Source organism: Rhineura floridana, chromosome 8 (genome assembly GCF_030035675.1).
Source record: "Rhineura floridana isolate rRhiFlo1 chromosome 8, rRhiFlo1.hap2, whole genome shotgun sequence".
NCBI lineage: Eukaryota > Metazoa > Chordata > Lepidosauria > Squamata > Rhineuridae > Rhineura > Rhineura floridana.
Window position 1 is genome coordinate 9404807 of NC_084487.1, and position 24855 is coordinate 9429661.

The 24855-nt window shown below is 41.8% G+C and overlaps 1 protein-coding gene across 5 annotated transcripts; it reads left to right on the forward strand.

The window, feature by feature from the left end:
* Positions 1 to 3254: 3254 nt before the first annotated feature.
* On the forward strand, positions 3255 to 24800 carry LOC133390155 (glycine receptor subunit beta). Of its 5 annotated transcripts, XR_009764321.1 has the most exons (11): positions 3255 to 3437; positions 6296 to 6451; positions 7510 to 7616; positions 8791 to 8858; positions 10640 to 10869; positions 13065 to 13147; positions 16712 to 16852; positions 19242 to 19394; positions 19546 to 19651; positions 20415 to 20506; positions 20848 to 20939. XR_009764321.1 is itself a non-coding variant. In XM_061638132.1 (10 exons), exons 2-10 carry the CDS (start codon positions 6330 to 6332, stop codon positions 24256 to 24258), a joined length of 1494 nt encoding a protein of 497 aa, XP_061494116.1. In that variant the 5' UTR covers positions 3255 to 3437; positions 6296 to 6329; the 3' UTR covers positions 24259 to 24800. The 5 variants fall into 5 exon arrangements, 1 of the variants encoding a protein (XP_061494116.1); XR_009764319.1 differs by having other exon boundaries at positions 19242 to 19651; XR_009764322.1 differs by lacking the exon at positions 20415 to 20506 and having other exon boundaries at positions 20848 to 20928.
* The last annotated feature ends 55 nt before the right edge of the window (positions 24801 to 24855 follow it).

Consider the following 24855-nt stretch of genomic DNA (forward strand, 5'->3'; position numbering starts at 1 on the left):
TCAAACTTTAAAAAGCAGGGAAATTGGGCAGCTATAGTGAATGCACCAGGGGAGCAGGAGACCTGACCTCCTCTCTGAGATATTGTACTGCCCCACAGATTGGAAGGGGGAGGGAGGGGATAGGAGGGAGGAGAAGGGAGAGTGGGTTTGATCATTTGCATATTTTTTGAGTTCAATGGGATTTATTTCTGTGCAATCATGTTTGGAAATGGACTACCTTCAAGTCGATCCTGAGTTACAGTGACCCTATGAATAGGGTTTTCTTGGTAAGCAGTATTTAGAGGGGTTTTTACCATTGCCTTCCTCTGAGGCTGAGAGGCAGTGACTGGCCCAAGGTCACTGGGCTTCATGGCTGTGTGGGGGTTCGAACCCTGGTCTCCCAGGTCATAGTCCAACACTGACCTTGGGAAGGGGCAGGGAGGATAGGGGAAGGGGGAGGGGAGGAGATTGGGTGGGGTGGGCACTGGGCAGAGGGGAAGCCCCTTTCCATTCCAAAAGGAAAACATTGTGAACGGTATAATTGCTTTTCAGCGTTTCTCCCAGCTTTTTATTTTACATCACATGTAGCCTCCCATCCAAATGTAAACCAATGCTGGCCCTGGCCACAATCACACCAGACCTTTAGTTCACTTTGGACAGGCATGGCTTCTCCCAAAGAATTCTGGGAAGTGTAGTTAGTGAAAGGTGCTGAGAGTTGCTAGGAGACTCCCTGTTCCCCTCACAGTGATTCAGTCAGAGCGGCTGACTGTCAAACCAGTCTGACCACTGGAGCTCTCTCAGGGGAACAGGAGTCTCCTGTCAGCACTTTTCACAAACTGCACTTCCCAGGATTCTGTGGGGGAAGCCATGACTGGCTAAAGTGGAATAAATGTCTGATGTGGGTGTGGCCCCCTGATTAGGCAAGCCCAGCAGCTGGGAGTCGCTTTTAGAACACTGACAGTCCTTACTGAACGTGCCTGACATTATCATGGAGTTCAAGCCAAAGTTTCTTAAATTAATTAAAAATCAGCCAGGCATATTTTTAACATTTAAACTGCAGAAGATGAAGGTCGGAGTATGGGGCAAGGTCAGTAATAGGATTACAGGTACTCTGTGAACATGGCTGATTTTTAATGAATTATTATTATGAGAACTATGACAGAAAAAAGCCCAAACGGGGTCTGTTTCCCCTCCTCTCTTTTTACACTTTGAACTCTCATTCTTCCTGTTTTGTGTATCACCATGAAAATTTAGAGGGTTGTTAAGCAAGCGTTTCTGAGTTCAGGACTATAAGTTTTGTAAGGTTTTGTTTTGATAAGAGCTAATGCGAAGCATCAGATTGGCACGGGGGTATTTTTAGTTTAACATTGCGGAATGTGAAAAATCCACACTGGCTATAGTATACAGCCACTCTTGTGGCTGTATAATCTCAAGCAATGTTGCAAAATCAATGCAGAGCCCCTTTACAAGTTGAAAAGTATACAAGGGATCCATTCACTTCCTCTTCCATTGCTTTGACTGTAACAATGGGAACTGTTATTTATAGAGTTCCTCCATATCAAATCCATGGGCTCCAAATAAATTTAGCAGCTTGTGAGTGCATGTCAGTGTAATAGTGATCTGAAGATCCTACATTCTAAGTTACATTAGAAACAGGATGTGCAAGAGACTCAGGGCACTTGCAAACTGTTATTTTCAGGTGAGATTCAGTTGCTGTCCTAGGCTTCTTTCGGAGGAAGGGCAGGTTATAAATTGAACAAAGAATAAGAATTACATACTTGCAAATTCAGGTTGCACAATTATTTTATGTAAACCACTTAGAGTTTTTTTATGATTAAGCAGCATGCAAACTCTGTTAAATTCTTTCCCAGTTCTCCTTGCACTGGAAAAAACAGCCCTGAAACATTTTATGATGATTTCCCATAGAATCACAGAGCTGGAAAGACTCAAAAGGCCTTTTTATCTGATCCCCTGTTTCACACAAGTAAAGCATCTAATTGGCTCTCCTTCCCTTTTGTGGGAAGAACACCACCATAGTGCAGGATCATACTAGTCCCCACGTGTTACTACATAAAAAAAAAGTCAGCCACAGAAGAGGAGAGCCGTTCCTGGGTGCCCACTTGGAGAGGGAGGGGGAGAATGGCATCCCTTTGGGGGGCTGCGGGAGAGGCCGAGGGGTCTGCCCTGTCAAGGCAGGTTGGGCCCTGCTTGCTGTTGGAACATGCCCTCTGCCCCCTTCATGTCAAATGCATGCCAATATGATACTGTATGGGGGGGGGAGGCTTCAGATCAACAAGGGGTGCTTGTGATTCATCACCAGCTGAATACAATTAGATTCTGAGGTTTAATTCTCCTTGTTGTACCTCTATGCCAGTTAATACTCCCCTTCGAACCCCTGTGCAATATTACTCTGATACTGCTATATAGCCTGGGACCAGGATACCTGAAAGATCGTCTTATATACCCAGCCAATCACTCCGCTCTGCAGGTGAGGGCCTCCTGCAGATACCATCTTATCAGGAGTGTAGCGGCACCTACCCCTTGGAATTCCCTCCCCTTAAATATTAGACAGGCACCATCTCTGTTATCTTTTTGGTGCCTACTGAAACCTTCCACTTTCAACAAGCCATTTAGGTAGAGACCTTATCCCAATCTGCGTCTGTGTTGGAATTGCTTTTTAATATGTTCTTAAACCTTTTTAAAAATGTTTTTAATCTTAGAGGATGTTCTGAAAGATTTTTTTAAGAAACATTTTTGAAGATGTTTTGTTTTAATGTGTTTCAGTTTGTTTTTATGATGTTTTAAAGCTTTTAGTGCTTTTGTTTGCCACCCTGGGCTCCTGCCGGGAGGAAGGGCAGGATATAAATCATATAATAAATAAATAAATATTACAGCACTGATGCTCAAGAATGAAGGAAACGAGCTTGGGGGATGAACAAATGTATATACTCGCACAGCCTTTCCCTGACTCTAGCCCTTGCATCCCCTCGCACTTAAAGATATCAGGGTGGTTCATGACAGATGCTCTTGGAGGTCACTGATTCATAGGATCGCCATACGTCTTAATCGACTTGAAGGCACACAACAACAACAACAAATAAATAAATAGATAAATAAATAAATAAACAAAGACGCCGCTGATTGAGAGCGAGGGCAGAATCGACCAAGGGCAAAGGCTTCTCTGGGGCTTCGCGTCCCTACTGCGCATGTGCAGAGGGGCCGCACACGCTCCCTAGCCGCCTCTTCTCGGCAGCGTGCACATGCGCAGTAGCAAAATGGCCGCTTGGTAATGCAGGGTTTGTTTTGATTGCTTTCCCCTCGGGCCGGCTCGAGGGCCTCGCCTTGGCTATGGCCCGCTGCGGGCTGCTCCGCCATCTCCAGCTGTAACCAGGCGGGTGGAGGGGGTGGCAGCGGCACCCCGGGCCTCTCTCTCTCTCTTCCCCTCTCCCCGGCTTGTGGTAAGTGGTCCCGGACTTTCACCAGAAAGGGCCGCGCCGTTGAGCTTGGGGAAAGGGAGAGGCTTCTCCGTTGGCGCCCGCTTGGAGAGGGAAGAATGGCATATGCCTTGGGGGAGAAGCCGCGGTGGGCGTCTCCAAGCCGCCCTTCCCTTCTTCCTTCACTGCCTCGGCCAGCACCGACGCAGCTTCCGCGCTGCCTCCGGAGCTCTGCATGGTCGGCCGAGGTTGGGAAGGGATTTGGGGAGCTCCCGGTGAGGAAGGAGCCGGGGAGCCCTGGTTGCCGAGGCGGGAGACGCCTCTTGGTCCAAGAGGAAATGTTTTGCTTTTGCTGGAGAATTGGGGCGGAGGTAGTTCCAACTGGGGAAGGTCTGGAGGGCATGGATGTCGTGGTTTGCGCCTCAGAAGAGGCACCCGGTGGGCGAGAAAGCGCCTGTGGCAAGAGCGCCCTGGTGCGCAGCGGCCTTTTTGCTTAGATGAGAGAAAGAGGAGGGCAAGCAGAGCCCGGTAATGGCAGAGGTTAATGTGGACACCTGTTGCCAAGGTTATGCAGGCTGACCACTCAGCCTGCTTGCTTCAAATTCGTTTCTACAGTGTTTGCTTCAGTGAAGAGTGTGGTGTGCGCGCCTAGCGTTGTTTGGCGTTTGCAGCTATATGGATGTCCTGCACAGTTCGGGGTTTTTATTGCCCCAGCAATAACTGCTGACGTTTTAATACGCTGAGGGAGCGTATTAAAGGTCCCTTGGTAGTGAATGCAGGGGAGGATTGCAGGGAGACCTTGCTGCTGTGATACTGGGGGGACAGGGGAAGCACCACCACTTCTACCACTGCTGCGGCAGGGGAAAACCGCCATTGTGATCGTAGCTAGGCTGTGGGAATGGAAAGTACCATGTCTCATAATTTGGCTGGGAGCCCCTGCTGCTCTTGATCTGGGCATAAGAAGATGCTTCTTCTGTTGCTCTTGGAAGGAAGACAAGAATGTTTGCCACCATAGTCAGAGGCAGCATGCTTCTGAAAACCAGTTGCCGGAAGCCTCAGGAGGGGAGAGTGTTTTTGCACTCGGGTCCTGCTTGCGGGCTTCCCCCAGGCACCTGGTTGGCCACTGTGAGAACAGGATGCTGGACTAGATGGGCCACTGGCCTGATCCAGCAGGCTCTTCTTATGTTCTTATGTTCTGTTGCTGCGACTGAAGGGATAGAAATAACGTTCTGCTTTCAAGAAAAATGTGCCCAGCCCCTGCATCTAGAATAAGAGGGGAAAATTAAAAAATGCACTTGGTGCTATAAGGTTCAGTCACTTGCTCTCTAGAGTGAAGCCTGGATTTTTAAAAAAAAAAACAAAAACACCCCTGCTTATGTTGCGGAGATCATAAAATGCAAAGATTCCCCCCCCCTTTAGTTAGTGTAGCTAGGAGCAGACAAGCAGTATTTGGTGTTGAACATAAATGCTTAGTTCTGTTAGGAAGCCATTCTTTATTCATTATGTTGATAGGGAATATTCACTAAACAAGATGCTATGCAAATATAGTGTGATAATAAATGTTCTCAGTGGTGCAGACAACACATGCTGTTTCTTTTGCTTTGTAAATGGGGTAGTAAATGCAAGGCTAGTAATAACAGTGGCAAGTTTGGATGTGTAATTCATTGTTAGCAAAGGCACATGGTCTAGTGTGATGTCTTAATTGGGCACTCATTACCAACGCTTCCCACTGATATTAATGGAACCAGTTGTGAAAATAACAATTGGAAGGAGAAGGCCTGGGTTTGTGTGTCATGTCTTAGTGCAACAGTTAAAAGGATTTCATGTTGAGGACTCCATTACGTGTTATAAAGATGTATATGGCAACATATGTGGATTTAGTGTTTGGGAAGCACATCTAGGTCGGTTTCCATGTATGAAGCTTCTTCTGGAAGATGTAAATTTGTTCTGCGAACATATCAACCCTAGGTCTATAGTTAAAAATTACTAACCATTATGCAGTTGCTCATTTAGGAACATAAGAACATAAGGAGAGCCCTCCTGAATCAAGCCAAAGGCCTATCTAGTCCAACATTCTGTTCACACAGTGGCCATCCATATGCCTATGGGGACGCCCACAAGCAGGACATTACATTGGAACTCTCCTACTCATAACCCCCAGCAACTGGTCTTCAGGGGCACACAGTCTCTGATGCTGGAGGTAATAGCCATCATTAGTAGCCATTGATGGCTTCATTTTCCATGAATTTGCCCGAACCCTTTTGAAAGCCATCCAAATTGGTGGCCATCACTACACCTTACGATAGCAAATCCCATAGTTTGCATATGGTATGAGAAAGGATTTCTGTCTGTATTGAATCTCTTAACATTCAGCTTCATTGGATGTCCCAGAGTTCTAGTATTATGAGAGAAGCCTATTCACCTTCTCCATCCCATGTATAATTTACACGCCTCTGTCATGTCCTTCTACCTTACTTGCCTTTTTACTCAGCTGATTTTCATGATGAATGCATGCTCAAATGTTTATGGGAAGAATTAGAACACAGTGGTCATGATCCAATGCAGAGTGATTTCACCGGGCTTAATCATGCCTAACACTATACTGGATTGCAGCCAGTAAATCTGTCTAATTTATAAATCCAAACATTTTTAAGTCATGCAAAATCTACATCAATTATCAGTGCAATCTATACCTATCTACTCTGAAATAATCCCTTTGCATTCAGTGGGAGTTCCTGCCAGGTAAATGGGAATAGGATTGCAGCCTATCATTGGATATGTGTTTAGAGTTTACAATGATTAAAAGCTGTTTCCTTCCTTAGTATGAAGTTTTTCCTGTTTTTCACATTCAGCCTCATTAATATTTTTCTTATCTATCATAGGTCAACTTTTATTCTGGATTCAAAAGTCCCCACGATGAAGTTTTTCCTGGTGATTCTTGCATTTGTTTTTTTCTCCTTATGTGCTGAAGAAGTCTACTCCAAAGATAAATCTTCAAAGAAAGGGAAAGGGAAAAAGAAGCAGTATCTCTGCCCTTCGTATGTTTCTTACATTTTTGTACAGTACCTGTGTATAATGAGAGAAATTGCCTGTACTTTGACATTTCACAACAAGAGATAGCACGCAAGAAAGTGGACCCATTGAAGTTAATAAACATGACTACCTTAGGGTCATTAATTTCAGCGGGTCTCCTCTGAGTAGGTCTTAGTTGAATTAGAACCCTTATAGTTTTCCTCTGAAGTAAGACAGAGTTCAAATAAGCAATATTAATACACTATGGATGACATCCAGTGATGTCCTCCCACTTGTGCAAAGGAAACCCACTTGTGCCCACGGGCACATTTGGAAGTCTAACAAGAATAAGGGGAGACACAAGATAACAATTTCAAACAAGGAAAACTGGTGATGGTCAGAATCCTCCCCAAAGGGCAACATCTATCCCAACCAAACAACCCACCAAACCTTCAATTTGTGTTTTAATTAAAAGCTGGGAGGGCAGGGGGCTTTGGTGGGCACCAAGGGGCTGTCTGAACATGCTGGTGTGCCCACAGGTGCCACGTTGGGGAACCCAGGGCTAGATCATGCCCATTGTTTTTATCGCTTTTTCGAGGAGGTGCTGACATTTGCTAAATAATGAAGACATACAACATTTTGTTCGTGACATGTGAACCTGACAATTATGGAGACGTTTACATCTACTATTGTTTCCATACACTTTGATTTTGAAGACAGAAACAGAAATAATTTTAAAATGCCCATTATGAAGGCAGATATTCACAACAACTCTGTACAGTCTAGCTGAGCCCAATTCAAAACCAATGGGAAAGAGTGACCCATGTGAACTTTGCATTGACATAGCATCTGCTTGTTTCTTTTCTGTTAACAAGAAAAATGGGTTTTATTTTATTACATTTTTCACTTTTGATTTGCGTATTAGATTCAGATGTTGTAAGAAAAAGTGTGAATCTTTTGTTTAAATAAATCACAAAAGCATGCCCAACACTGTTTTTGTTTAATATGAAGAGCTTGAATCAAATATACTAAGTTCAACTGTTTGCTGCTAACAGAAATAACCAGAATAGTTTGTTTTTAACAGACAGCAATCAGCTGAAGACCTTGCAAGAGTGCCTGCAAATTCTACCAGCAACATCTTGAATAGACTTCTGGTTAGTTACGATCCTAGGATAAGACCAAATTTCAAAGGTTGGTTGTATAACAACTTCCGTTTAGATGTTGGTTCCATAAAACGTTTATATATTTGCACCAGCAACCAATTACATTTTATTTCCCTAATTCTGTGGACTGGTGAGACATTAACAGACAGTGAGACTAGTGAGATTCCAGTACACAATAAGCAGAGAGGCAAGTGAGCCCTTTAATCTCAGCCTGGCTAAAAATAAATAGTTTACAAAGTTAAAAGATCAGCTCCACCAACCACTTGAGCTACAATCCTGTATGCACTTGGGAGTACTTACTTCTGAATAGAAGTAATCAGATTGTGCAGTTGGTCAGCAATCTACTTTTCTGGAAATGTTGTATGTTTAAATCCATACCTCCTCTGGACAGAACAGCATTGTTTGGTGGTGCAGGGAAGTAAACCATTCTCCTGTGTCATTTTCTCCATCTAAAGTGCTGATACCCCAAAGGTTCCTCAAAGAAAAAAGACAGATGCCTATATTGTGTCTGTACATTTCTCTCCAACAGGATTAGCAGCTACTATGAGAATGATTTAGATCTAGAAAACAGCCGTTGCCACTGTTCCAATTAAAGTTTGAGATCTCTGCAGCTGCTTTAATTTTTTTTAAAATATCATGTCACGAGATCATGAAGAACACTAATATTTTTCTGAGCCCTTAAATATCCAACTGTTTTGTATGTTCCACAAATTAAATGTGCATTTAATCAAGCTAAATTAATATACCATGCATGTTATGGAGAAAGAACATTGTGAATAGGGTGGTTCAGAGAGATTGCTATCCACCCACCCACCAATTAAATTTAAATTTTAAATTGAACTTGTGTAGTTTAGTAGGGGTTATTGCACTTGCTTTTACATGTACATCTGGGTTTGTATCGCAACTGAATTAGAGTAGACCCATTCAAACTGATAGACCTAAGTTAGTCATATCCATTCATTTCAGTGGGTCTACTCTGAGCAGCACTAACATAGGATGCAATCCTTAGTATTCAGTCATGACTTGTAGCTCTAATTTTTTCCTCCCACTTCTTCTGCCTTCCTTCATACCACACAAGTCTAGAAATAGGTCTATGCCCGTTCCTATTTATATTTTAATAATGGTTTTAGAGCATAAATAAGAAAAATGGAAATTGGATTTGTTGGCAACTTTGAGACTCATTTTCTCTTACATTATTTTAGGAATTCCAGTTGATGTAGCAGTCAACATTTTCATTAACAGTTTTGGATCAATACAAGAGACAACTATGGTAAGACGCACGTTTTCTGAATACTTGCTTGTTGGCTTATTAAGATAATTTATACCCACATAACTTAAACCATTTATTTTTCCTCTAAACAAAATAGTGCTGAAGGCAGCTAAAAACAATCAAATAAAATACAATAAGATAATTATTAACAATTAAGACAATTAAAAACAATTGAAAGCCAGAAGATAGGAAACAGCATGGCAGATGATTAAAACATTGGCAAAGGTTTAAAGGGTAATAAAAAGCCTACCTAAACAGAATTGTCTTCACTAGATGGCAGCAGCAGTCATTAGGCTGTGCCAGCAAGGTGTGCACCTGGCTTCCCAACACCGAGCATCACTGCCACTTATCAAGAAGAGAGGGGGAAGGATGAGGCATGGAGAGCTCAGTGTGCTGTAGGTGCATGAACCCCTCTCACATTAAATGAATGCATGAGGGAGTAGCAGAACTATGCCCCCTATCCATGATCCTCCCATTCCAATGCACTTGGTGGTCACGCATGCAGCATCAGTGAGAAACCAGCCCTATGTCCCACTGCTTAAGGGCCCTTTCTCACTCATGGGCGGGGCATTGTTACTGACCCATCAATGGGAGACAAAATAAATATACCAAATATTTTTAATGTTCATGCTTGTTTTTAATGTTTGCTGATTTTATCTGTGTATTACTGATAATAGTTCTGTATTGTTTTATGTACACTGCTTAGATTTCTATTTATTAAGCGGTTTATATTTTTTTGTAAATATAATTAATTAACTAACTTTTTTAAAACCCTGTTACAAAAATATATAATGCTTTGGGGGGGGAAGAGGGAGGGGATAAAGAAGGGGAAATAGCAATAAAATTGGCATTTTTGATTGCAAGTCTGCTACCCAGAAAGCTTTTAGGAGTTTTCAAGTACTCAATATGAACACTCAAGAACAACATTTTTTAGGGGGGGGGCGTGGATGATAGGGTTCAGGCAATGTCCATATAAACTGGTGGTCAGTTTTCTCTATAGATATCATGCCCCACCCATTATAAAATTCATTTTAAACAATATCTCCATGGATTTTTACATATATGCTTCATCATTCAGGATAGAATTCAGGGTTGGCCCAGGCAGACCTGTCTCACCTAACTATTTGAAAATGTGGGCCCAGACTTTATAATTATTATTATCTTTGGGTCTCAGTACTTAGCTGTCTACGGTGTTAGGTTCACAGATAACAATATAAATGTTTAGAAAATTAACTTTCAGTTTATTTTTTAAATTTTATTTTAATCAAAAGATTATACATACAATTAGCTACAGCAGGCTTTAGGATGGCCAACAAGAAACCACAATTTGACATGATGTGCTGGATATCTCCTATCATTCATGGGGGCCTACCTATTTCTTGAGTTAAAACTCCACCCCTCTGTATGACAAATAATGATGTTCTCATCTCCATTGATGCTTTTTGAATCTCCCCCCTCCAGCAAGAGAGTGATGCTCTTGGCTAAGAGGGCACTGGACAATCCTCTTGAGTTGCTTTTCCTGTCCTTTTTTTATTCATGGTTTGCATTCTGATTCAAATAAAAACATCAGTCTGTGGAGCACAAAAGACCCCAGGTCTCTGGAACATCTTTTATGAACAGAACACCACGAGTTAGGCGAAGTCCCAAGTCTGACTGAAAGACAAATAGTTTTTTATAGTGAAAATTAGAGATGAACTGTCGAAACATGCTTCTTGATTTCATTTTTGTATGTTGCCATTTTCCTGCCAGTCTGATGGACATTTATAATACATTTCCAACAGGATTATAGAGTTAACATTTTCCTAAGACAAAAGTGGAACGATCCTCGACTTAAACTGCCCAGTGACTGGAAGGGATCTGAATCATTAACAGTGGATCCCACCATGTTCAAATGTCTGTGGAAGCCGGATCTATTCTTTGCAAATGAAAAGAATGCAAACTTTCATGATGTCACTCAAGAAAATATCCTTCTCTTTATATTCCGTGATGGAGATGTGCTGGTCAGCATGAGGTACTTTTTATTTTCAACTGCAAAGCTTTACTCTGGATTTTGAATGAACAAAAGTCACTGCTTTATTAATTGAGCAGGTATGGGGTGCATATTCGGTTTTTTTAAAATTCTTTTATAAGCATAATAAACAGATAATGCTTATGAGTAGTTTCTCAGTAATGATGTAAAGTATAGCTGCTATGTGTCAGTGAACTCGAATGCATCCTTGAAAATTCTTAGTTAGAATGGCTGTTAGTCTCACGCGATATAGCAGGTGCAACCTGCCCTTCTGAGGATATGAACCACTGGATTTGGGAAGTCACAGAGGTTGTCCACATGTTACATTCAATGAGTATACAGTGAGTACCCGTGGTACACAAATAATTGAGCTGAAAACTCGTACAGCTACTCACATTTAATGTTCAATGAGTGTACAGCCTGTGTACTTGTATACACACTAGTTGAACTGTGTAAATCAACAAGTGTTCACTCTTTCACATAAACACTTGTACATGTGTAGAGATAGCTTATACCTGTGTTCAGTGTAAAATGTGAACCTACAGTTGGTCAGATACGCAGCTAACTGCACAATGTAGGCCACATATTGGAAGACTAAGTGGAGTTCAGTGTTAGTTACATGCCAACATCTGACAATGTTAGCCACTGAAATGGTGTGATAGAAAAGCAGGGAGACAGGAACCAAATGTTCTTTCCGATGGGAGACACATCATGTTAGTGAAGGCAAGGTGTGGCTAGAATCAGCATCATGCACACATACTAACTTGCTAGGAGCACAGCTAGTCTAGGAGTACAGGCTGCCAATTCCAGTCATCTCCTACCTTTACCACCATCTTGCATCTCCTTAATGACACCTTAGTCTCCACTTAGTGGTAGCTTCCTTTTCCTGCCTTCCTAGCATTTCATCTCACTGGTCTCTATGGATTTCTAAGGCATTCTAAGCAATACAAGAATCTTGGGTAAAGTGGCATAACTAAAATAAGGTCATACCAAGGAAATCTTCCATAACCACAATTTTCTTTTTAGTCCAAACTGCAAAGTGTTTTTCTTTTGGTCTGTTTATTTCAAAGTAAAATGGTGCTAATTAAAGCACATGTAACTAGTGCTCAGATACAGATAATTCATCCCAGAGTGCAGGACATGGAATAATGGGCTCAAGTTGCAGGAAGCCAGAATTGAACATCAGGAAAAACTTCCTAACTGTTAGAGCGGTATGACGATGCAGCCAATGACTTAGAGAGGTGGTGAGCTCTCCAACATCAGAGGGACTTAAGAGGCAGCTGGACAGCCACCTGTCTGGTATGGTTTCATTTGGATTCCTGCATTGAGCAGGTGGTTGAACTCAATGGCCTTATAGGCCCCTTCCACCTCTATGATTCTAAGGTCCTTTTTTTCACAAATGGAGTATTGTGGAGCAACTCCGAGCCCCTGATTTAACAATCTGTATGAACAATACCGTGTAAAAGACTTGTCTGCTCACTTGGGCTGAATAATGATTGGCCCCACATGGTGCTCTATAACAGAAGTTGGGAACCTCCAATCTGTGGACATTGGCCCACCAGACTGTTTTGGGCGATCTGGTCAAGCTGCATCTGTAGTCAGCCAAATACTGGGTTAGGTGCATGTGCAGCTTGACACAGAGCTGGGACAGGCTGCTATGCAGGTCTGTACATGTGACTCTGACTCCTTTATGTTTTAAGGGGTATTGGCAGAAGGAAGCCAGACCTGACATCATCATCACCATCAATAATAATGATAATAATTTATATGCTGCCCTTCCTCTCAAAGGAGCTCATGGCTTGGCTGTGAGTGGCACTTCATCCGTGTTCAGGGGAGAGAGCAGCATGGCGTCAATCCATTTGCCCATTTCCTCTCTTCAGTTTTGGAAGAGAAGCACAAGGATCAGCCTCTGCCACCATGTGACTTTTACATACTTTGAATGTACATTATTAAAACCAACAAAAATATGTTCCAGTTCAACAGAATGTTGTAGTGAAGGATGTGTTTTCTGTGTGCTCATAACATTGCAATGAAACTCCATTAGAGCAGAAAGATATTGTGGAGCAGATCTTTACATGACTGTGCTATATACTGATCTACTACCTTTAATAGCATGAAGGCAAACAACAACAATAACCTCCCTCCTTAACTTGGACGTTATTTTGAATTGCTTACAAGTTTTCGGTTTATATTTCCAGGTTATCGGTTACTCTCTCCTGCCCGTTGGACTTGACCTTGTTTCCTATGGATACGCAGCGTTGCAAGATGCAGTTGGAGAGCTGTATGTAAATCGGATTGGGCATAAAAATAGTCACTACATCTCGTGCCTAGCAGTGGAACAAGAATATGCAGTACACAATACTGTTTAATGTGGACTTTTAAAATTGTTTCATAAAATCATTTTCATTGGTCTTTGTCTTTTAGAATTTCCCCCTATTAAATTCACTCTGATCCTATGCATACCTATCTGGGAGTAGGTCCCATAGAACTCAGTGGGACTTGCTTCCAAGTTAATGTGCATACAATTGGGCTGCACAGCCTTGATCGTAAAATTATTTGCTTGGAAGCTCCGTTGAATTCAATAGAATTTACAACTGCCAAATGCATTTAGGATCATGGTGTAGTTTCAGTAGAGATACTTATGAAATCCAGAGTTTTCATATCACAAATTGCTCAGAGAATACAGTCATGCCGGACAAACATGGCCCCACTCCCAACACAAGCATCACTGCGTATTTGGATGCGGCTAGCCTGCAGCAGTGGAGAGGTCAGGGGCATACGGCTGCTCTGATGGGAGTGCTGCAGGGACACTCCTTTTGGTGCAGCTGGGCAGCCCCACTGGACCCCATCGCCATCCTGGGAAACAGCAGCTATGCCAGTGTTGGGATGGTGTCTCCACCTGACCACCTTATACTGCTGCCAAGTGGACTTTAGATTTGTTTTTCAAACAGCATTCCTGCTCCCCAACATGGCAAATTGCTTTTGAAACTTTGCAGGAGAGTCTTCATCCTTGCTAAGCAGCTCTTTTTTTCTCCCGGCCAAAAGGTGCATTTCATAACCAGTAGTCAGTAAGACATAGCCAATAAAACAGACACAACCTGAGTTCAGTAAAGTTAATCTGTGGTGCGATATTTACACAAGTCATTCCCACTATATCCAATGGGGTTTCCTGTATTTAGAATTACAGTCTTGGTGAAACTAAGGCTGTAATCCTATGCGCACATACCTGGTAACTCAATGAGACCTACTTCTCATTGAACTCAGTGAGACTTACTTCTGAGTAGACATGTATGGGATTGTACTGTAAGGTTGCAATCCTTTGCACACTTACTTGGGGGTAAGCCACATTGAACTCAGTAGGACTTCCCTTTGCTCTGTCAAATTTCATCTGATGTGTTTTAGTGATACTGATCTGAATATCCCATATAAACTATTATTTATTTTTTAAAATGTATAGTCAGCATTTCAGATTAAGGAATTATTGAAGGCAGTGAGCATAAAATCTTTGAGCCAATATAACTGTGCAAACCTATATATATATGTCAGAAGTAAGTCCAAGTGAGTTCAACAGAATTTAGTCCCAGGTAAGTGGGCATAGGATTGCAACCTAAAACCCCTAATAATTTGCAGTTAAAAACCAAACGCAGCAATAGAGACACACTAATACCAAAAGCAGCAGTTAAGATCAGATTGCTTAAGAACATAAGAACATAAGAAGAGCCTGCTGGATCAGGCCAGTGGCCCATCTAGTCCAGCATCCTGTTCTCACAGTGGCCAACCAGGTGCCTGGGGGAAGCCCGCAAGCAGGACCCGAGTGCAAGAACACTCTTCCCTCCTGAGGCTTCCGGCAACTGGTTTTCAGAAGCATGCTGCCTCTGACTAGGGTGGCAGAGCACAGCCATCACGGCTAGTAGCCATTGATAGCCCTGTCCTCCATGAATTTGTCTAATCTTCTTTTAAAGCCATCCAAGCTGGTGGCCATTACTGCATCTTGTGGGAGCAAATTCCATAGTTTAACTATGCGCTGAGTAAAGAAGTCCTTCCTTTTGTCTGTCCTGAATCTTCCAACATTCAGCTTCTTTGAATGTCCACGAGTTCTAGTATTATGAGAGAGGGAGAAGAACTTTTCTCTATCCACTTTCTCAATGCCATGCATAATTTTATACACTTCTATCATGTCTCCTCTGACCTGCCTTTTCTCTAAACTAAAAAGCCCCAAATGCTGCAACCTTTCCTCGTAAGGGAGTCGCTCCATCCCCTTGATCATTCTGGTTGCCCTCTTCTGAACCTTTTCCAACTCTATAATATCCTTTTTGAGATGAGGCGACCAGAACTGTACACAGTATTCCAAATGCGGCCGCACCATAGATTTATACAACGGCATTATGATATCGGCTGTTTTATTTTCAATACCTTTCCTAATTATCCCTAGCATGGAATTTGCCTTTTTCACAGCTGCCGCACACTGGGTCGACACTTTCATCGTGCTGTCCACTACAACCCCGAGGTCTCTCTCCTGGTCGGTCACCGCCAGTTCAGACCCCATGAGCGTATATGTGAAATTAAGATTTTTTGCTCCAATATGCATAATTTTACACTTGTTTATATTGAATTGCATTTGCCATTTTTCCGCCCATTCACTCAGTTTGGAGAGGTCTTTTTGGAGCTCTTCGCAATCCCTTTTTGTTTTAACAACCCTGAACAATTTAGTGTCGACAGCAAACTTGGCCACTTCACTGCTCACTCCTAATTCTAGGTCATTAATGAACAAGTTGAAAAGTACAGGTCCCAATACCGATCCTTGAGGGACTCCACTTTCTACAGCCCTCCATTGGGAGAACTGTCCGTTTATTCCTACTCTCTGCTTTCTGCTTCTTAACCAATTCCTTATCCAGAAGAGGATTTTAAAAAAGCTTTTAATTCCTACCTGTCAACAGCTCTTGGTAAATAAAATAGTTTGTATGTGGCTAAAATAAATCTATATTAAAAACTGACAAACATCCCTGGGGAGGATATTCACAGGCAGGATGCCAAAATGGAGAAAGACCTGTCCCCAGTAGAGACATACTTAAATTCTGAAGGAGGCATTTGGAACGTGGTTTCAGAGGACAGTCTTAACAAAAGGAAAGATCCTTCAGATACCCTGGTACCAGGCCCGCATATTTTATTTATCTATTATTTAATTTGTATTCCAGCAGGAGCCCAGGGCGGCAAACAAAGCACTAAAAAAACTTTAAAACATCATAAAAACAGATCTTAAAATACATTAAAACAAAACAATTTTTAAATTGTTTTTATATTGTTTTAAATTTTAAAATTGTGTTTTAAATTGTTTTTAAAATATATGTTTTAAATTGTATATTTGCTTTAATGTTTTTGATTGCTGTAAACCGCCCAGAGAGCTTCGGCTATGGGGTGGTATACAAGTGCAAGCAATCAATCAATGAATCAATAAAACAGCGTTAAAAACATTTTTTAAAAAACAAACTTTAAAAAAGGGTTAAAAGCATTATTAAAAAAACTTACTAAGCAATTCGAACACAGATGCAGACTGGGATAGGTCTCAACCTAAAAGGCTTGTTGAAAGAGGAAAGTCTTCAAGAGGCACCGAAAAGATAGCAGAGATGGACTTGCAAGTAAAAAAAACTGCACTTTAAACAAACTGGAAATTAGTGGAGCTGTTTCAGCAGCACAGAGATATGATCAGCATGAAGAATACCCATTAATAACTAAGCTGCCATGTTCTAAGACAATTTAAGAGACGGCATGATTAATTCTTTGTATTTTGGTTATTGCATTTGTTATTTTTTAATCTCTTTATCCTTTTCCCCCAAAAAACACCTAGTTGGTTACACTACTGATGATTTAAGATTTATCTGGCAATCTGGTGATCCTGTTCAGCTAGAGAAAATCGCTTTGCCACAATTTGACATTAAGAAAGAAGATATTGAATATGGCAACTGTACCAAATACTACAAAGGCACTGGTATGTAGTATTATTCATTCATGAATTTGGTGACATGGCCAGGCTTCATTTACCTGTAGTATATAGTGATGATGATAATCTGTCACTCTGACTTTTCGTTTTGTTTTTAGAAAGGTATTGGCTTGAATTAATGTTTAAATGATTGCTTACAGATTAATCACAAACTGATGGAAAACATGAGCACTCTAAAATGAGATATCATAGTGGAGAAAAAGCTTGGGCTCCATGTTTTATTTTCCAGCAGCTCCATATTTGTATTATTATTCAAAGATTCCTGGTATTTCTAGTGGGCCATCTACACAGAAGAAGGATGGCCAATGTAGTGCCTTCCAGATGTTGTTGGACTGTATCAACAGCTGTCCCTGACCATTTGTCATTCTTGGCTGATGGGAGTTGAAATTCAGCAACATCTTGAGGGCACCTCATTGGCTTCCTCTGATGTAGAATGTAGATTCGTGTCTCAAATTTTTTTTGCACTTTTATGGGAGTGGTCCTATCTTTGCACCATAATTGTATCCAGTGTTGATGTATTAGGAAGATGTATACCTCACTGTGGTCTTAAGAAACCCTGAAACCAGTTCACTATGCAATTAAAAAAAAAACAATTTAAGAAAGACAAGGATAGCTAATGTTTCATAGTACACGTTTCAAAGAGAGAATGTAACAAACATCAACAGTTCCATTGGCCAAATGCTTGTCGAAAGAAAAGCTGGTGGAAAGACCAGGCCTCCCTTGACAAGGAGTTCTACATTCTAGTCACTGAGTCGGGGAAGGCCGTCATCCCAATTCCAAGCAACCATATATTTTATGTTGGGACCCAGAGGAGAGCCTTTCCAACAGAACTTAATGCACAGTCAGGTTTGTATGGAAGAGGTCTTTTAAGATAACCTGATCCTAAGCCACAATTAATTATTGTGGTGTTTCTTTGTTATTTTTATACACTCCTGATAGCACTTAACACCTGCATGAGAGAGAACATGCACTTACTTTTCTCAATGTCAGAAACCACAAACAGAAATATAATGTATAAGCTACCCTTGGATAGTGCAGTTATGGTGCTCAATCAAAGTGGGATGGGATGGGGAGTAAAGTGGTTGATCATCCACCACTTGCAAAGCCCAGCCAGGGCAGTAGGTGGGAGATGATGCATTCCCATTTTGTTCTACATCTCCAGGCTGGTGTGTGTAAGGGGCCCGATCCTGGGGGCCCTTGGGGAAACGGGGGCTCTGGATCCAGCAGATCCAAGACTGCCTCTGCCATACATCTGGAATATCTTGTTTCAAAGCCTGACATCAAATACAACTAGTGTGAATACCACTATTGGTGGATCTATGCCCATGGAGCTTTTTGCAAGCATAGTGGGGGCCTCAGCAGTGGATATGACCCCTTCTGCCAGCAGTCATTTTCTGTGCCAGTGGAGAGGAAATGTTCGATCTTAACCTCCTCCAGACAGCAGATCTGGGGTTTAGGATTGCTTTGTCCATGGTTGAAAGAATTCCTGCTTAAATTCTGTAGTGAATACACAGGACTGCTAGATGCACTGCCCGTTATTACTTTGGCACTTGCATTTCCAAACTTAAATTTTACATCTGAGTTAAGACAAGATGCTAAATATGACACAGCATTTCATGTGCACTAATAAGATTAGAAATAATCCGCTCCTTTTCAAATAATCTATATAGGGTTCTGGTTATAAAGGGATCTGGGTAGCTCTGTATGTTTGTTTTTAGTTGCCTCAGTTTTTTCCATTAATTCAATTCCCTGCAAATGTGTTATTTACTTCCAGAAATCCAGTATCAACCTGTACTTCTTTTGACATAGGACAAGGGTTCCCAAAATGTGGTCCATGGGCCAGAGCTAATCCACAAGCTTAATTCAGGTGGTCCACGGAGTGTCTGTAAAAATACAATTAAAATCATACAGCATCTAGCACAGTACATTACAATTGCTACAAAAGGCAGAAAAATCATTAAGTGGTCCACCAAGACCCTCAGCAATTTTCAAGTAGTCTGTGGGGGGAAATGTTTGGGAACCATTGGCATAAAAGCCTTCTGTGGGCTTTTATTTTTTTAAGATCAGAAATAAATCTGCTTCTAGAAATGACAGGATTCATGGATTTTTTTGCCATAAATAAACCCACAAAACTGGATAGTGATTTGTGATCTAAAAGGATAGGTGGATATGTGTTCGCTTGAAACAGATATTCTTCCTGTTCAATATTTTTTTCTCCCGAAATGTATTTAAACTCTAATTAGGGCAGGTTCAAAGTTTGATCTAGCTTCCTTTGAAATAATATGAAGAAAAGTAGAGCAGGTTGCCTACATTCATATCTGAGAGCTGGGACTTGCAGAAAAATGAGTACTCAAATGTATGTATTATTTCTCCAAAGGTTATTACACATGCGTAGAAGTGATCTTCACTTTAAGAAGACAAGTGGGCTTTTACATGATGGGCGTTTATGCTCCCACACTGCTAATTGTCGTCCTTTCATGGCTATCGTTTTGGATCAATCCTGATGCAAGCGCTGCAAGAGTGCCCCTGGGTAACCTGTGTTTTCACCTATTGTCAGAACCACTGAATGTCACTTGTCCCCTTTGTGGTTACTTCAGTAGCAAGAGATTTCATTGGATACTGAAGGCAACTTACCTCTCATGGCATGCTCTTCACTTTCATCCCACTCTTCTCTTTTTCAGTCCCATACATGTCTCTTCACTTTTTAAAAGGCAAGATCTATAACCTATAAACAGGTTGTTCCTGTATCAGCTCACTAAATCACAACTGATGATCTTAAGTGAAACCGTGAGTAAAACACTGACAGTTTTGGGGTGAGGGTAGAATAACAGGTATTTAAACCTTAGCCAAGGGAAATATATGGGATTTCTCCAATGATTGGTGACAATTCATGACAATATGGGAGGGTGGGGTGATGAAATGCTGTAACCACAAATTCCAGTCGTAGATTTTGGCAAGTCTCAAGCAAGTATTGCAGCAAGAACCCAGAGAACTTTTTTCTCTTTTTTTTTTTGTTTTTTTTTTCTCATTTTGTAAGTGGTTGCATTATGGACAGGATTGATAGTAGGTTCTGGGCAAGCCACACTAGCACCTGCCAAGCACGAACCTGGCTTTAGGTGTAAGTTGGTTTTCTGATGGGCCTCAGTGAACCCTAGTATGCACCCACAGGGCCTCTACCTAATGATGCTAGGTAAGCAATGGTGGTGCTATATAAATGGGAAGTAGCAGCAGGCCACAGTGACCTTAGCTGCCCTGTTGAACAAAGTGATGAAAGGCCAAGCTGCACTCTTTTCTAAAATCCATTGACTGAAGTTAGTTTTCAAACTTTAAATGGCTATTAAGGTGTTTGAAGACTATGGAGTGTAGCTCTACAGTGATGAATATCCTTGGCATTTTACTGACAGAGGCAGACAATGGTTAAATTTAACACATATTTTTAAAGGAAGCAAAACAGTGGTGGAGTTCTCAATGATAGATGCTTTAGGCTGTTTGTGATGTATACAATTAGTATCCATACAGACAACCACCTTGACTGTTACATTCCCTGCAGGGAACTTCGGAGCAGAGATAGCCACCCGACTGCCATTCCATTTCCATATTACTCCATCATTTTGTGACATCTAAAATACCATTCGATTGATGGTAAGAATCAGCATTGATCAGGAAAAAAAGGCGTAGATGTGCCATGATAAACAGAGTTGTTTGCAACAGTGAAACTATTCCCAGCCATCACTGCCATATATGTGCTCAGAATTATTATGTGATCAGTGCGTGTAACTGAAGCCATAATTCACCATGTACATCCATATTCATCTCCTGCAAAACACATGTGGTACATTAGGAAGTCCTGTTCCTTTTTAGGAAATGTCATCATTTAGAACCTAGCAGCATAAATGTTTGAAGGGCAGCACAGAGGGAAAGGGCCAGTAATGCAGGAAGGTTTTTATTACATTTTTGGATTTTGTCTACCCCCACCCCCTTAGGTATCTTTTCGGTGCTCAACTTGGCATCCGAATGTACTACCCTTGCTGCTGAACTCCCCAAAGTATCTTATGTGAAGGCCTTAGATGTATGGCTGATTGCGTGCCTTCTCTTTGGGTTTGCGTCACTGGTTGAGTATGCTGTGGTTCAAGTCATGCTAAACAACCCAAAGAAAATTGAAGCGGAAAAGGCAAAAATTGCCAAGGCAGAGCAAGCGGAAGGAAAAGGTGTGAATGCAGCTGCAAAGAATACTGTGAATGGCACAGGCACCCCTGTGCACATCAGCACTTTACAGGTAAGAAAAAATCCCCTCCTTCCCCCTCCTCCTTCCCCTCCCCTCCCCCCCCGGTCAGTTTTAGCTATCTTAAGCATGATTGCACAGCAGTAAATCCCATTGAACTCAATAAGCATGCAAATGATCCGAACTGCATTTCCCCTCCTTCCCCTCTCCCTTCCTCCTCCTTTCTTCCTCCCCTCCCCTGTTCCTGCTTCCTCCTCTCCTGCCCACTGCAGCCCATGCTTCCTCCCTCCCATGGTCATTTACATATGCTTAGCATGATTGAAAAAAATGGAAATGGACTGCCTTCAAGTCGATCCCGACTTATGGTGACCCTATGAATAGGGGTTTTTTTTCTTCACATTCTAGACTAGGGGTAGCCAGCGTGGTCCCCTTCAGATTACAGTTCCCATCATTCCTTGCCATTGGCCATACTAGCTGGGGCTGATGGGAACTGGGAGTCCAACAACACCTGGAGGGCACCATGTTGGCTACCCGTTCTAGTTATGAACAATTTCTCCATGCTGTGCATACTTTAAAATCAATTATAACATTAGTCAGCTTTTTTAAATAAAGTAGCCCCAAATATTATAGCCTTTCCTCATATGCAAAACAATCTACACTGCATGTGCTTGGAATGTATGTTTAAATGTCCAACATCTAATATGCTGATGGCTGAACTGGGCATTTGCTGAAAAGAGTCACTTTGGCATATCATGAATAGATGCCTGAAGGTGATGAAAACTCCTCCTTAAACAGTCACTCCCAAAAGAGAAATTACTATTTCTTGTGTATCTTTTCAAACCTCTAATGAGAAATTGCCAGTCTTTCTTCTGATACAAATCAGCACAGATTTAAAATTCTGGCTGTTACTGTCTATTCATATAATTGTTTCTGCATGTTTTCTTTCTTCACTTGTTGTCATGGATATTTGCTGAAAATCCACACAATGCATTAAAAAAAACACTTCCACCCTACAGCTGTTCAGATAGTTAAGCGTAATTTACAGCTGAGCAGCTTGAGACTTTATTAGCATAGATTTTCAATTACTGTGATGGCTTCAGAACTCTGACTTGTTGATGATGACAAAATGTGTTCAGCATGAAGACTATGATGGATGGAATCTGATTGAGCCAGGCATAAATTTAAGGCATTTATATATATATATATATAACCCTTCATCATATTTTAGAGCCAATGTGGTGTAGTGGTTAGCGTGTTGGACTACGACCTGGGAGACCAGGGTTCGATTCCCCACACGGCCATGAAGCTCCCTGGGTGACCTTGGGCCAGTCACTGCCTCTCAGCTTCAGAGGGAGGCAATGGTAAACCCACTCTGAATACCGCTTACCATGGAAACCCTATTCGTAGGGTCGCCATAAGTTGGAATCGACTTGAAGGCAGACCATTTCCATTTTCATCATATTTAAACCAGGGTGGTTTAAAATGCAAATACAAATGAAACAAGATGTACAATAAAACAATTAAAATCAATAAACAAATGATACAAGGAAATATCCATTAGAACAGTGGCAGTTTGATGTATCTTATTTGCATGTAATTAACAGAGCAGAGGTAGGATCCTCCGTGGCGCAGAGTGGTAAGCGGCGGTAACGCAGCCGAAGCTCTGCTCACGGCTGGAGTTCGATTCCAACAGAAGGAGGAAGTAGAATCTCCAGTAAAAGAGGTCGAGGTCCACTCAGCCTTCCATCCATCCGTGGTCGGTAAAATGAGTACCTGGCATACGCTGGGGGGTAAAGAAAGACCGGGGAAAGACCTGGCAAACCCACCCCATATACGGTCTGCCTAGTAAACATCGCAAGATGTCATCCTAAGAGTCGGAAACAACTCGCACTATAAGTGCGGGGACACCTTTACCTTTAACAGAGCAGAGGTACAATCGGAGTCACTGCAGAGTCCTTCCAACATACTCTCAAGCAGGGCTGGTGCCAAAGGGTGGCCAGGCCTACAGGGGCTCTTGAAGGCCCCCTCAGTAGGATGGGGGAATAGTGCTTCCTTGCTACGATCTGCAGCAGGATCCCTGCCACGGATCGCAGGGAGGGAGTTGCCCCTGCCTGTCCGCTCGCTTGCTTGACCTCCTGCCCCCCCCCGCCACTCGGTAGGTAGGTAGGTGCACGCATGCATGCATGCTGGTGCCAGGGCAGGCTGGTGCCCCAGGGCCCTGGCATGCCTGGCGCCAGCCCTGGTCCCAAGGCATTTTTAAAGTACTAGCTGTGTGTCAAAATGGACACCCAGTAGACACAAATGGACATAACATTTAATCAATGAACCAATAACACAGACTCACACTGGATTCTAAATAGATGTTGGGGGGCGGTGGGGTAAGAAAAAAACTTTGAAGAAGGGCAAAGCATTGCTCTTTTACTACAACATATAAAAATGAAATAAAAATATTTTCTTTTCAGTCCTGTCTAATCCCAGAACAATTCTTATGTGATCTCAAGGTTCTAGAATTAGCATTTTTGGTTTTTATTGTGTGCTATGCAGGTTTTTTAAATACCTTCTTTGAATTACTGCAAACAAAAATAAAAATAATCCCCATACCAAAATAGTTGTTTAACAATCCCATACAAAATGCCCTGCATAGGTCCCAGTCCAGGTAAATTTGCAGTGCAATCCTAACGATGTCTACTCAGAAGTAAGTCCTATTGAATTCAGTGCGGTTTACTCCTAGGTAAGTGGGATTAGGATTGCAGCCTTAGCCGCAAGTCTCAAGGTGCAGCTCTACCCATATATTACTTTGCATGATAGCTAAGAACGTCCTGTACTGAAACACTTAAGTAACTCTTGACTTCTGAAATGCTGTTTGTTTCAATAGGTTGGGGAGACCCGATGCAAAAAAGTGTGCACTTCGAAATCTGACCTAAGATCCAATGATTTCAGCATTGTCGGAAGCTTACCAAGAGATTTTGAACTGTCAAACTATGACTGTTACGGAAAGCCCATTGAAGTCAACAATGCGCTGGGGAAATCTCAGGCAAAAAACAGCAAGAAGCCGCCTCCTCCCAAGCCAGTCATCCCATCGGCCGCCAAGCGGATCGATCTTTATGCAAGGGCACTGTTTCCATTTTGCTTCCTGTTCTTCAATGTCATATATTGGTCTGTATATTTATGATAAACCTTTTCTTTAAAAAAAAAGTGTGTGCAATATATGCCATCTCATTATATCATGAAGGCCGGCCTGCAACAATTATTTGCATTTGCAAAGCAATATATTGCATATTAGATGCCATATGTGACTGTAATGAAGGGAAAGTGGCATCGTGATTTTGAATAAAAGCATGACACTGCAATGTCTGTGCTCAAACCAACTCTTGTATATAAATGTACAGCGTACATCCTGCTTTAGGAATATGTGAAGGATAACACATACTACAATATTGAAGCTGGACAGCACTCCCTATGAACATAACCAGGAGTCAAAGTGTTTCTGATAATGAAACTGATGCGCACGCTGATTATCAGTAAGATCCATATTCTAGTATATGTAGTATTTAAAAGTTTTCCTTACGACTTTCAAATCCAAGACCCATCTTATTCTTGTAAAAAGTTTAAATGGCACTGTGGAAGAACAAGCTGATGTTGTAATTCAAATCATGTACTTTGTAAGTGGGCAAGGTATATATTGGGCTGATCTTGTATGTGTGGAAAATAAAGATCAGAAAATTACTAGTTTTGCAAAATCAGTTCATTTATTAAAAATTGCATTGTT

Coding starts and splice junctions, on each gene's coding strand:
- LOC133390155 (XM_061638132.1), top strand. CDS start 6,330: ATGAAGTTTTTCCTGGTGATTCTTGCATTTGTTTTTTTCTCCTTATGT. Junction 16,853..19,241: donor CAAATACTACAAAGGCACTG/GTATGTAGTATT, acceptor ATTTCTCCAAAG/GTTATTACACATGCGTAGAA. Junction 19,395..20,847: donor CGCTGCAAGAGTGCCCCTGG/GTAACCTGTGTT, acceptor CCACCCCCTTAG/GTATCTTTTCGGTGCTCAAC.